Source organism: Achroia grisella, unplaced genomic scaffold (assembly GCF_030625045.1).
Source record: "Achroia grisella isolate CSIRO2021 unplaced genomic scaffold, CSIRO_AGI_Agris_v1 utg501, whole genome shotgun sequence".
Lineage (NCBI taxonomy): Eukaryota > Metazoa > Arthropoda > Insecta > Lepidoptera > Pyralidae > Achroia > Achroia grisella.
In genome coordinates this window covers 1,429,947-1,445,505 of record NW_026712897.1, presented here as the reverse complement: position 1 = coordinate 1,445,505, position 15,559 = coordinate 1,429,947, and the positions used below count along the sequence as shown (strand labels likewise).

The 15,559-nt window shown below is 30.0% G+C and overlaps 1 protein-coding gene across 1 annotated transcript in view; it reads right to left on the bottom strand.

Moving 5' to 3' along the window:
• The window catches only part of LOC131846134 (synaptogenesis protein syg-2-like), a 112,157-nt gene that overhangs the window by 10,696 nt on the left and 85,902 nt on the right, over window positions 1-15,559 (bottom strand). The window contains exons 7-13 of the mRNA XM_059195362.1: window positions 14,579-14,723; window positions 13,411-13,541; window positions 12,228-12,387; window positions 6,044-6,195; window positions 4,471-4,690; window positions 3,433-3,648; window positions 1,833-1,973 (exon numbers count right to left, since the gene is read on the bottom strand). Of these exons, the coding sequence (XP_059051345.1) occupies window positions 1,833-1,973; window positions 3,433-3,648; window positions 4,471-4,690; window positions 6,044-6,195; window positions 12,228-12,387; window positions 13,411-13,541; window positions 14,579-14,723 (1,165 nt within the window). The remainder of the gene's footprint in view (window positions 1-1,832; window positions 1,974-3,432; window positions 3,649-4,470; window positions 4,691-6,043; window positions 6,196-12,227; window positions 12,388-13,410; window positions 13,542-14,578; window positions 14,724-15,559) is intronic.

Here is a 15,559-nt window from a genome sequence, read left to right as displayed (position 1 = left end):
TACGTGTCGATTATTTAATACAACGGGAGTTTATCATGCTATTCTGTACTTAGGTCCTAAATACACCAAGCACTAGCCTGGCACAGGCGAATTTATATCGATACAGTAGAATATTTTATCGACAACAAATATTCTATGCATTGTAATATATTTCTAAAATAGTAAGTTTTAAACAGATAAGTTACATTATAACAAACCCCTCATAATGTCTTATATAAGAACATATTTTGGGCTACTACAGCTGTAATGGGTAGGTACAGGGCGACTAGGACAGGTTTTTATTTGGTGACTTTCTTTTATACTTACTTTTTATACTAACAATATTTCTACTTTGTTCAATTAGCCGCCCATAAGAGGATAAGTTTTATGTAATATAATAATTTTGATTTCAATAATTTAGTACATAATATTATTTTTATTTTTATAATCATCGAAATACAAAGCATGTACATTATAATACACAAAATATTATTAAAAATACATATAAATTTCATGAATTCTTATCTCAACAGTACTTTTGAGATGTCATTTTTTGAGTTATGTAAATAGCGTCAAATATAGTTAAAACTTAAAATTAATTATTAGGAACACAAAAATGAAGCATATTTCAATTGATATCCATAACATTGAATATTGTTTGAGTTTTCGGGTTTGCTTTAATTTTTGGTTCCATTTTTAGATAACTGGTATGATAATGGAATTTAAACCAGCTATTTTTTTTATTAATTTATTATTAGGCATGTTTTAATCTGAAGAACTACTTTCATAATACGTTATGTGTTCACAACAATTTGAAAGTTGGTTTAAATTACAGTTACAGCATATGGTTACCCACGATTATAGGTACTGTATTTATGAAGCAAACTGCATAATTTCCAACTGCAATAGAAAACTTGGGAGCATTTCAAAATATAATACAAAATGTTGAACAGCTACATATCATTTCCATACGAGTGTGTTGCGAGGAAACTTAATATAACTGTCGTATACAAGTGACGAAACATCTGCAATTTCAATGGAAATACTGAAAGACATAAATCACGTTTGAAATGCAGTGAATCCGTAGCCGACGCGGTCGGGGCGTAGAAAAATTCAAGTCACGACACGGAATCTGCCTCCATTCCCACTAAGTTCCCTGCCGAACTCATTCCGTTTTATTTGTGGTCTAACAGACTCCTTTATATCACTCTAAGACAATTTACCAGCTATTGCTTTCGAAATTCTATCAGTATAGCCAACGTTATTAACTCACAATGGGTTGGGCAAGACAATGATCGCTTTTGTTGCTTTTTTAAGATCTTTAAAACTTGGAAAGAGTATAGGTTCCTAAACTATATAAAATAAATAAAATCATTTGTAAATTTTAAACAGTTCGAAGAAAGATTAATTTAAAATATTTATATGAAAGCTCTAAATATAACGTGTGTAACATCACATGTTATCTTCTCTCTTTGTGTATACATATTTTTAAACAATAAGATTTAGCGTCAAACATATGTATGATAAAAAACATGATCATATGCTTTATTGTCTTTTGCACTGTGTATTTGAGCAAATAAATTTTTGTTATTATTAAATAATTATACGTAATTTTTACCACTAGCCAAAATACAAAACTAGATTTTTTTCGATTTAATTTTTTTTAATTATTGTAATTTGGTGCATAAAAAGCGAAAACATTATAGGAAATATTTGTATCGTATGAGAAATCAAACTAGTGTGTGCTAAACCGTTACACCATCGAGGCCGTCGAATAATATTTCAAAGTATATTTTTCTTAAAAAACTCTCAATATCTTCCATAAATGTGAATAAAATGATGTCTTGTCTCACCTTCATATTGTAAAGGTCTGTGATGCCGTCTTCTAGCTAATAGAGCAATCACAGCTACCGCGGCTAAGGTACCTCCAGTACCAGCTACGATGCCTAATGCCCAACTAGCATCCATACTCCCACTGTTGATTGTCTTCGCTTCTGTTGAATGCAATACATACCTTAATACTGTTAGAAACATGACTATAGTTTATGATTTATTCTAGTGATAAAACAAAGGCGACTAAAATCCGTCCTGTGTTCAAGTGAATATTACAAAAAAGTATTTGATTTACTGTATGTTTTATCATAATGTATATATTGATAGATTATATATATATTTTTACCTATAGATACATAGCTATGTAATCCACATGGGTACTATCACGAAGTATAGTTGATTAATATAGAAGATAAATGATTGTATTTTTATAACGAGTAAATACAAAATACTTAAGCTGTTTGCGCCTAGTGAGAAGATCTTGATTGTGTAATGAAAATCGGAGATTCCTGGCTAGTTTTTAATTTACTTGATAATAGTTTACAGTGATTGCTTATGATAATGCGTATACGATCGTTGATAGATTCCGAATATGAAAGTATAACGGTTAACATATTGTCTATGGCGCGCTGAAATACCGACGTTTCAGTACTGCATAATACAGCGAAAAATTGTATACTGTATTTTTTAAAGAACATGTAAATCTCTACAATATTTACACCCATGCAAATTAGGTACGTTTGCTAGTACAGAATAAACTGTTAATAAGAGAGAACCAATATTAGAGATTGCGTTACATCGACCATTAGAACTTAATCTGGTAGTCCTCAAATATCTATGCCAATGGTGCTATTAATTACGCAAGAATGGCACGTTTAATATAATTATCATCATTATTTCAGTAATTCAAAGTGTACACTTTCAACAAAATATTTAAGGTTACCGCACCATCCGATAAAATCAAGTTTTTAAATACTAAAACCTTGAAATCTACGAATTACCTTTTTTAAACGCTAATCTCATATTTTAAAGACTTGAAGAAGTTTCTATTAATAACATATTAGTGTTATAAGCTCACTATATTGAATTAAACACTTACATACATAAAAGACATTTACATTCACTAACGCGACCTCTTATCGTGATTAAAGTTAAAGTATTTTTTGAGATATCATCTGTAAGTTACAGGTCGTAGACATAAAATCATATAATACATATACCATTCCATAGTTTTTATTCAAATTAATTAAATCCATTTTCGAATGTTTTTTTGTTTACTATGATCTAGTTTATTCGTGTTTATTATTTAACTATTAACACTAAAAGTACAACTATAAATAATTTATACAGATTAAATAGCGTTCGACATCTTTCCCCTTGGCTCGTATTCTACCTTTACGTAACATTTCAGTCGGGAGAAAGGCAATAAACTTAGCTTGTGTAATATAGAAGTTATACAACTAAATGTATTTTCTCTGAACTGAAGTCAATGCACAGATAATACCACCACTCTGGTTAAAATAATAACGACCTATCATCCTGCTTATAAGACGAGGATTTAGCTTACTATATTAAGCGATAAATTAATATAGAATCAATTAATTTAAAATATTCACATACCCGTATGCAACGCTAATCTGGATAACGTATGCACCCTCAATGTGGTAACTTCTGATCTTCCTCTTGCATTATGAGCGTAGAATATTAATTTCAATGCTTTCCCAGAGCCTAATCCACGGAGCTTCCATATTGGCGTTGGTGTAGAAGCATTCGCTATAAGAGTGCCCGCTTCCCATGCTTCTACGAAGTATATTGTGTGCAATCCGCCATCGTAACCTTTGAATAATTAAATTCCTATTATTTTCTAATTTATATGCGAAAATTTATTTCAGTGATGATAATTGTAGCACAAATAAAACAAATATATATTTGACAACTTTATATTAAATATTTATTTCCTAAAATCCGAATTAATTAATTAATATACGTATATTTTTTTATGTAAGTCATTTTAAAATTAGTAAGCAGTAATAGGACTAAAAGGTAAAACATCCATAAACATGTCAATACAAATCATGATCACACTGGTGGACATAGGGCGGTCCCCATGAAGAGTTGCTAAGGCCTATTTTATTTTGTATTTAATTCGGATACTCATCCATATGAATAAATAACTTATAAACTGTGTTAGTAAAATATTAACATTTTCAATTCATATATCTATGTCGACCTCCAGAGGCACTGAGCCTGTAGCATTGCAATGATGTCCAGTACCTCTGTAGTGGAGAATCCGACATATTTGCTACGATTGTTAAAAGGCTGTTTGTACTTTCCCGAATTCTACCCATCAGTGATACATTTCTTTTCCGCATAATGGCTTAAAAGCCATCAATCCCCGCGTCTGCAAACATCCTTGATGCGCTACAGAACCGAGGGAGCCCCAATAACATCCTAAACCCATTATTATATTATAGGCGAAGAGCGTTGTATCAAGTTTTATTTATGGTTATCTACAGCTTGGTATATTAAGATTTATTTCTCTTATGGTAGACACAATTTAAGTATTTAGTCAGTTTTTACAAATACAGCGGATTCTTTATTAATCGCGAGAAAAAGATTTTTTATAAGTATATTCTAAAAGTATGTAAATTAATATACCTGGTAGACATCTTAATTCTGCTGAATCATCAGTTAAGTTTTGCGCAGTACAATTGAATGGTGGATCTGGTCTTACAGCTGGTAGTAGAGTATACCGGCACGGATTTATTTGTTGTCCAGCAAGGTTCGTAGCTCTACAAGCTAGGGAACCATAGTCAGCTTCTGTTGTTGGAATATAAGTAAGGATGGACCGTCCTGCGCTGTCGATTGTGAACTTGCCCTTATGGAAAAATAATTAGTATTTATAATTATTAGATATGATAGTGAGTATTGAAATCGGCGGAAGTAAGTTTTTCAATTTGTGGTAAGGGATTAAGTATTAGGGACAAGTGATCTCATTGGCAACAATACACTATATCATTAGGTCGACGTCTCTTCAATCATCCCTCAAAATCGTAATTCTACAGGAACGTCATGCATATAATTATTCTATACGTGTTTTCATAATTTAAATACTCATACAGTCCACCGATTCATTACAATATATATTGGATAATGAACAAAATAAACTTTTCTTCATATATCATTAATTTTTAAGGTGTAGGTATAATTGACTTATTATATTCTCGTAAGGCATATATATACATTATTCTTTTAATTCCGCTGTCCATCTTACAAAATTAGATATTGTAGTTTAGAAATTTCAAAAATCTGTTCTAAACGTTTATTACGCACTAAAACTATGCGAAAATATGAAATGTCATATAATTCGGCATCCAGACTATTGTATACATTTTATTCCACCTGCTCAACCAGTAGTCGGTGTACCAAGAAAAAATATAAAAGAATTTGCAACGTAGCGGAACTTTATAGAATTTATGGTTCGCTAGACTTACATACAGTATGAAAGCCGGGAATCGGTCTATATGCAATACCGCATTGAGCGTTAGCTCCTAGCGAGGTGAATTTTTGATCTTAGAATTTTACTGGAGATTATTCCTTTATATTTACAGCAGTTACGTACATCATTCATTTTATTTAATGGTGTTTGATAGTGAAATGCAAGCTTTTAAAAATATACTCAAATAATTTGGAATCGTTCGAAAATTTGTTGATATATAACTATTAAATAAAAGTTAATTCAATATATGAGTTTTAGGATCACATCTCACCATAGATAGTCTAAGTGCATATTTTTTGTTACCGCTATTTGACGGGTAAGTACGTATATGTCAATAAAATCACAGAATACAGAAGGCTTGGTATTTTATTACTCAGCTGACTACAGTAATAAGGTAGGAGCTACAATGTACTATGTACTTATATGTCGTAATGTCCGTGGTTCTGATACAATTTGGGAATATATAATGAACAACATTTATTTAAAAGAGCAATACGCAATTTCCTTGCTCATTCTTCTTGTGATGAATCTGTGTTCCGACGGAGTGGTAAATTAAAAAAATGCAACTATTCAATAATTGCGGTTATTTGAATAAAGATTATTTCTATTTCTGTTTATTTCCATAAGCAATCGTTACCACTTTTCTTCCAGTAAGCTGTGGCAAATAAGTATTCCATTCCAGTAACACACATATTCTCAATAAAAATTATAAACTTTTATTAATAATCTTACCGGTTCCAATTCCACAGTTCCCAATGAATTGTTCAATGTCCATTGAAAATTCTTTGGTGGAGGGAAAGCGTCGACTTCGCATGTCACTTTAGCTGCTTCATTGAATGCGGCGCCAACAATTGCAGTCATTGTGTTCGTGCACACTGGTTTATCTGTTTGGACAATAACACACAATTTCAATCAAATCACATTCATATTTGTTTGTCTAAAATTAAACTAGGAACCTAAACAAAAACAGTTCCTAGAATGTTACTCCTGGTAGCCTTTTAAAAGTTAAAGCCTGCTAACAGTTAATTAACTAGATTTTAAAGTTTTATCGCATATTGATAGTACAGTAGTAATAGTAATGAAAGTGACAACATAATCCTAGTGACTATAAAAAATATGTAGGCTACTACAATTTCATTTACCTAATATTCATGAATAGATCTTACCAATTCCATTCTTAAATTATTTCTAAATAAACAACAAGTAGCAAGTAGAATATTGTAGTACCCAAGAGTATTACACCTTTAAAGTGATCCAAATCGAGTTTAGTCTAAGGAGAGACCTAATAAGGAAGCCACATCCGATCTTATTCAATAAAGTCCTTATTTATCTTCCTCGAACACGAATTACTTTGTTAAATTTATTACGATTTTATTTTGAATTCTTCGTCAAAAGAGTTTTTTAGTTTTATTTAATTTCTGTAGTAATTAGTTGAAGATAAAAGCATTTTATTTCAAAATTAGTATAAAAATTGGCACATAAATTCTATTAGAAACTGAGTTTTTATTAACTATTCTAATGCTGTTGCCGAAGCTGATATTAAATCTTTACTGGATACCTAAAAGAGAGCTGAGGGCACTCCGACCCGCGGAAAGACTGAAGATCATCTCCTGCTTGACTTGATAAACTAAGTTATATGCAATTTTCAATATGAGAATATTCATTTTATTTTATTCGTAAAACGTTCTTATAAAAGACTAAAATAGATAGATATAAATCGCTATTACTAGACTACTACTAGCTATTAGATAGACTTTTTTAGACTAATAAGATGTTTTAAATATAAATGAGCAAGTAATTAGGCGAAAGCCGGTCCAAATTAGGAATCAAACTTTTCTAATGGACGTGTGACGAGATGTGGGTCGAATTTATCGTGTGGTTGGTTATCACAAAGTTGCTCATTTCTAATGGATCTAAATTTATTGTGATTTTTGTCGAGATTACTAATTGTGATCGTATGGTTTATCACTAATATTTGCAAAACTAATTACATATGCTTTTCTAAATACACGGTGTAGTATCAAATTAAAATTCATACAGATAACAGCCACAGTTATACTTTATCTTTTGACGTCATTGAAAGACAAGAAAGTATACTTTGCGTAATTATTGACACGTTTGTCCTGTATGCCCATATAAATGTTGTAATGTCCAGTTAAACTCGTATGGCTATTTAGAACATTAAGGTTAGTAACAAATAAGGAATTGTTAAATCAAATATATACATCAATAGCTCAATCATGCTAATTGTCTGATCCACTAGAGATCTTTTAAAAGTCCAGAAACATAGATAAAAAGCTTTATTGTGATTTTTGTCTTATAGATAAGTATGTGCAAAAGAAGGAAGCACAATATAGTAATTGTGATCTGGAAGACAGTTTGGTAAACAATCGACTTATATTTATAACACTAAAATAACATTTAATCATTTATATAAAATCTTATATGCAACAAATATATGACAGTGAAACAAATTTTAATAATAAATAACCCTCTTTCATCACAAGATTTAATTATGCTTACAAGGAGATCCCAGCCCCGGCTTAAGGAAATATATAAATAAGAATATGTGATTGTTGATATGTAAAAAAAAAAATTGTAAAACATCTATGTCAATGAAATAAATTATTATTATTATTATTATTTGCATTTATATACTTATATGCAAAAATATATGACTGTTTTTTATTCTTTCATGATTTAACGAAACAGAACAAAACAGCTACGATAACCATTTACCATCGAATGAGCCGTATGATTGTTTACCACTATCGTAGTATTAGAAAAAAAAGATCTTACTGAAATTTAACATAATGTTAGATTGTGTGTGGACGGACATCGTTAATTTATCGCCATAGATAATCTCTGCGTCGGTAGTTTAGCATAGATACCGACGGTCGCAGATTCGATTACTTGCTATTTTATATCAGTCTGTATGTTTTATATGTATAATATGTATTCATAGTACCCATAAAACAAGCTCTGCCTAGCTTGGGACTCAATGACGCTGTGTGAATGAGATATAATTAATATTACGATTAACTGGAAACGAAACATACGAAGATGTAGAGAACTGGTTGTAAATCCCTGATATGATCTAAAATAGTGGTTTTTATAATTTTCTTATTATTTGTCTATTATCAATTGGAATGAAGGTAAAATATATTATGAGAACGAGGACACCCATCATTGATCTAGTATATAAATAGAGTATAAACCTTTACAACATAAATATTACAGAGATTTATATTCCAGTACTATTATAACTTTAGTCAATCCGTACAATAATTTGCATGTTACACACACGCCATAGATTCACGGCTTCACACACCATCGGAATCGTAAATTGAATGGCATCCATCGCGCGACACGTTTAAGCAAATGTATGCGGTATCGTATTGCACTTTCATTTCAAACACAAAGCAATGTAAACTGTTGGTTTATTGCATGTCACCTAACTGCAATAAATGTGGATTGCTTTGAACATTCTACTTTGTATGGTATTAATGTTATATTCTACATATAATATATAGTAATATTATGACAGCATTATGTTTTATTTCATCAACTTTAAAAGGGCAAGACTTGTACATTTACACTTCTTATGAACATTTTACGCAATAAATTCTTCAACTCTAAATTAATTTTAACTCATGTAATGACGGGATACACAGTATATTCGTCAATATTGATTATAAGACATTATTTTTTTAAAAATAGCATGTATAAATAGAAATTTGAAGACAATTACAGATAAATGTGCACATATAACTCTTACGTTACCTTATTTTGGCATATTATTGCTATTATTTCCTATTTTATTCCCAAAATACAAGTAATTTCGATTTATAATGTCTGTATACGTTGCCTACTCCCAAAAAGATATGAAGAAATTGATTTATGTCAATAATTTATAAATTTTTAATTCTGATTACTTTTAGAGATAAAAACTTATATTATACTTTAATAATATTTCAAATGCAAAACTCTGTGAGTATGGTTGGATGTTTGTTACTCTTTAACGCAAAAATTACTGAACGGGCTTTTATGAAACTTTACAGTAATATAGCTTTATAATCAGAATAACATATTATATTATTATTACAATTACAATTAAATCTGCCATTTTTATTACTGCAATATGATAACGTAGATCCTGCGATTTACATGTGTAATACTTAAATCAACTGAAACGATAAAAATACATGTCCAAATACATCAGTAATAATACAACAAATGGAAGGGTTAATCCTGTGATGCATGCTCGAAATTAACCCGTACATTGGTTACCATTCGAGTGTGACAGTTCCGTTTAATATCGTTTAATATTTTCATACCACAATAACAATAAAGGTTTATCCAATTTATTAGTTCGCTGTCGAGTCTTGTTTATATTCAATTCAAAACAATTAAAATTGTTAATTGTTTTTGTGGAAAATCCGTTTCGTAGTTTGAAATTATGTATTCTATAAGTTTATTTTATTGTTCTTTATATTAATTGACAGCATTTTGTTAAGTACACCGGTACAAAGTGTTATTATATTTTCTATTTCTTTATATTTTCCTATAACTTTTATTTAATTGTGAAATTGTTATCTTTATTTATACAACGAAGCGTATTATAACATAAATATATTACTAGGAAGATTAATAACAGCGGAGTATGGTGGTACAAAAGGCGGTGGACTTTACTAATAAGAAATATACAAGTAAATACGTCTGGTTAGCATTATTCGTTCAGTTTTATGTATTATTATTTCTAACTAGCTGTAACCGCGATATCGTTCGCGTGGAATTTAACTTTGTTTTTCTAAAATAAAAGTAGCCTAAGTTACTCCTTATTACATCAGCTACCTGCAAAAAAAATAGGTCCAACCATTTCAGAGATTAATCGGAACAGACAGACAAAAATTGTAAAAAATGTTATTTTGGTGTATATACCGTATTTATATTCATATGCATATAGTATAAAACGGTTATTTCAATATTACAAACAGATACTACAATTTTATTTATATGTATACATAAATAATTCATAACTACTAGACATTCATTCTTTCACTTTGTTTGTGGATATATGTGTCATGCGCTTTTGAAGTCGTATATACTTTGATACTATTTTAAGGATTAATATCTATGTATAACCTTATTGAACAAATAGACGAATAAATATACTAAAAAGAGTTTTTTTTTTGTTATTTAACTCTTACGGATTCCTATAAATGTTTAATAAAGCCAAATATACATACATAAAACTTTAAATTATCCACTGATCAAATTTATAGGAATAATATGCAAATAATTCCGATTTCAATTAACGGTTAAAATGAAATTGCTTTTTATACAATTTATCTGTATGAAAATAAAATAATGATAAAAATTGCAGTATAGTTTCAACTTGAAACAATAGGCGGGCTTTATTTTTTTCGTTATGCTAATGGTATTTTCTACTAGCCAACCTTAGGGAGTGCAGAAATACTCAAAGCGATTTGGTTTTATTAAATTAAATATAATTATATTAAATAGATTATACATATTGTCTTGAATTGCACATTCTCGTTTTTTTTCGGGGTTCACACGCTCACGCAGTTAGCACCGGTTGGCGGGAATATTTGAATTTGGAATTAATTGAACGAATGAAATATCTTCTTATTGATCGTTGATTAATACAATGATATGGGAATTGGAAAAGGATGTCAGAACACATACAGTATACAGAGATTTTACATATACGTAATAATATACTACATACAAACATATTATGAGCATACATACATATATATATAAGCGTAATATAATAAGCGTCAACTATATTTTATTTAATGTACGAATAGTAAATGCGGTAAATTTGGAGGAACAAAGTAAAAATAAACGAGTATATTCAGAATTCAATTTGTTTCTATCCAGTTAGGATTGACAAAACAGACAGTGGGCAGATAGATCTACCTATTTGTACAAAAGCCTGTTGCTGAATATTGCTTGAGGCAATAATAGTTCGCGTTCAATTTGCTCGTTTCGGGTTATAATTTCATGAAAACCCCTGCGAATATCAGCCATATTACTATTTTTATTATTAAAACTACAATTGTAATAAAATCTAATATTAATTATTTTATATTATAAACTTTTACAAAATTTACAGGTAATTTCCCTGTTACTACTTGAAAGTATTGTTTAAACACGGGAATCAAATTTTGATTAGCAATTAATATTAAACTAAATATTCCCTAGCTACCCATCCCGGCTTCGCCCGGGTGTACATGTATTATACTTGCAAACCTTCCTCTTGAATCACTCTATCTATTAGAAAAAATCGCTTCAAAATCCGTTGCGTAGTTTTAAAGATTTAAGCATACACAGGGACGGATAGACAGCAACAGCGACTTTGTTTTATACTATGTAATAATGATATTTTTTGTAATTGATAATGGATATAAAATGAATATAATAATTTTTAAACTTTATTGTCTTAGTGGAAATAATATTTATACAATAAAACAATAAATTAAAATTTCTATTAATAGTATTAGACAAAATATCAGTTCTGGAATATAATAATAATAAATGACCATGGACAATTAATACAGCGCCACGTAGTTCCACGATAAGCTGAGCTCGTGTACTAGACAATTGATATAAACATTATATTTACATAGTTTTTATTGTAGTTTGTATCCGAATTCGCATTTTGTTCATGCGAAAAACTATGTGTAAATTTAATGTGTTATAATTACATATTACTATAAAACAATTTGGCACGTACACTATATATAAGTAATGAATTGTTTAATTTGATAAATTATAAATAATAAAAAAAATATGGATTCCATTGTATTATACTAATTATTATAAAATAATAATTTAATGAATTATCCTCAGCCAGCGTCCACAAATATAATATTAAAAATATACTTACAAATGACTTGTAAAATCACAGACTGCGATCTGCCATCGCCCTCCACATTGGATGCAGTGCATGCATACTTCCCCGCTTGCTCTCTCGACACACCTTGCAATGCTAAATGTGCAGAGCCGGCAATTACACCAGCCCTTTGATTGTGCGTCATTAATTGTCCCTATAACAAGCATGGAGGGCATGGTTAATACTAATAGATAGATATTTCTAAATTACGTCATCATCAAAGGGGGATAAAGTCGAAAATTGTTAACTTGGGTAATTGGATAGGAAAGATCGTTTAGAAAAAAATCGTGACGTTAGATTACGGGGCGTATCGGTGCAACCGTGGCAGACTGCCGTTGTAAATGTCGTGACTAAAGAGACAACACTTATATTTTCAATAGATAAGGTATATATCATATGGTCCAATACTGTTATATAAATAATATTAAGTTGCCTGATTTAAAATAAATAAAAAAATACAAAATCTAAAATATGTACATAAGTATTGAAACACAAAAATTGTAAAACTATTAATGAAAATACTTCTATTTACAAAGTATTTGACGTCGCAATACGGACGAGGAGCTTTATAAATGTGTCTTGGACAAAGACGGTGGTAGGAGTCATAAAAGTAGTAATTTACGAATGGCCCCAGAGTACAACAAATAACAAATGCATTAAAAATGTGAATACCTGTAAATAGAAATTAATTATTATATTATAATTATACAATAAATTAAAAATGTCAACAAACAATCAATCATATCATACGACTACGACTGATTTACTTAGTAATTCAACCAGTTGGTTGTATATTTAAAATTTTCTATATTAGGGTAGGTATTTAATTGAATTAGTGCTAGGCGGTAGTTTGTATTCACACACATCAACCTAAAAATGTAGAGTAACAACATTATTTTAAAGATCAACACGCAAGTTTCTTGCACATTCTACTTGTGATGAAACAGCTAACCGAATGAGCAGTAACCTGAAAAAAATTGTGATGACTATTCAAAAGTGCTTCAATGTAAATATATTAGAATAAATTATTTTCTATCTATTATACTTATGTAACTTTATATATCCTTTAATGTAATTGTAAACATCTTCTTCTAAGTTAATTTTATTCAGAGGGTATATAATATATTAGGTTTATAATAGTATATATTAGAGTAGATAGTAAAGCCAAATTACTTACATTATGCTCCCAAACTACTTTATAAGCGGGAGGGTTGGCTCGAACTACACATTCGAAGTACACGTCATCCCCTTCTTCGATATCATTAGGGTTTAGTTTGGAGCCCAGCTGCAGAACTACTATTGGCACATCTGTTACAAAGAAACACAAATATTAGACTTGTTCCGTTTGCTAGTATTCTTTGCCTATTTTCTTTCATTTTCGTTCGTGTTGTTACAGTTTATATTATTTGATATTATTAGGTAAAATGTTATCTTATTTTTGCAGATGTCAATAAGTTTTACAAAATGATACGTTTGAACATATGTTTATTGTATTAGTATAATAATAATGAAATATTTAATTGCTTGTTTGGTAATGACAAAAATATCTAAAATAACAATAGATAATTTAAAATCCATAACAATTGTGTGTTTTTAATATTGTTATATTATTTTTTTAAAGTAAAATGGTGTCTTTCTTTCATTGCAAAATATATTACATTAACAAAAAAGAAGTATAACAGCACTCGTGCAAAGAATGAATAAATGGTTAGTTTCGAAATCAGATATTGAAAAAATACATAGACGATCTGGTCTGATCTGGAATGGTAAATAATTATAGTGAGCAAATTGCATTGCGGCGTAAATTCTCGATTCGAGAGAGTCTAATTTTGCTGACGATAAATAAACCTTTCCTTAAATGGCAATATAAAATACGCTATTTATATTCCACTATTTTAATATATTTTTTATTGTGTATAAAAAATATTATTTTTATACCATAAATCGTCCAAGTCTCGGTGTTTTCTGTTGGCTTTGTTTTTTAATATTATAATTTTATCTTTCTTTGAAGTGAAAGTTCAAAGAGTATTCATTCATTGCTACATATTTTTTATTTTCTGCAGTAGGATTAAATTAGATTTCAAAGATGAACCTTTTAAATATTTATTTATTTTTTTCATTTTGTTCAATCGATCAATAAGTAATTTGGAATATATTTAGTATTTGGGATAAAATAAAGGCAATTTTTATACCGGTCAGTCATTCAATCACTGAAACGGAAATAATAAGTTTTGGTAAAAGAGTACCTACATACCAACATAAGTCTAACTCTATTCAGATCAATTATGATGCCCCAATCACTCGAGCAGCATGCAGCAGCGGGTAAACCAGCATGTACAACTTACAGTGCAAATTTAGAGTCATAGTTGTTTCTAAGGTAGTGTGCTCCAGCTTCATATGCGATGCTCGACATGTAATCACTCGTCCATCGTGCTCCATCCTCGGCGTCCATCTTAGAAATGACACAGTTTCGTTCTTGTCTTCAGAATTCTAAAATAGAAAATCATAAGTTTAATTTTGTAGGTAATAGATACGGCAATTTAGATCTCCGATCTAGATTAGAGTCCAGTCTCCTACAAATCTTTACGAATTTAATTTGTGGCGAAATATATAAATATTAATTTATTCATTCAATCATTGAATGAATTTGACAGGCCAGTTTATTAATAAGTAAGTGGTTACCATCGCCTACATACATAAACACCATTGTCCTGGCGGGGCACTACTAGAGAAAGATAAGATTAGCATGAGGTCAGGTCAGTTAGCCCATTGTGGTAATTTTACCGTGAATAGTTTCCAGGGGGAACCAGGTCACGTATAAATTGACATGAAAGTCAAGCTGACACGGTCCTTTGCTAGCAATAAGGTAATCAGACCACATAACAATCGCCTTCTCCCTGTAATATTATTTATGTATTGTATTACGGGAGACTACGACGTCATGTCTTTATATAATTTAACTGCATTATCTATCTTTAACCGAAACATAGCTTAATAAAATAAAATGGGCACATACTACGATAAAAAAAGGATGAATGATTGTGATTAAAGGTTTGAAGAAAACTACCAATACATAGTTATATTTCAAGCATTTGGTATTTAAACTAATGCGTATTATAATAAATAATAATATTACTTAATGGATTTAAAGAATGGAAAGATAATGTAAGAAATGAAGAACAGGGTGCTCAGGGTGAAAGAAAAAAGGCAGATATTGAATGATATAGAAAATAGACGAGGAAAAATGTCAGGACACTTGATACGGCACGATGAATTTATGAAAGTAATTGTTGAGGGAAAGATAGAAGGAAAGAAGGAAGACCAAG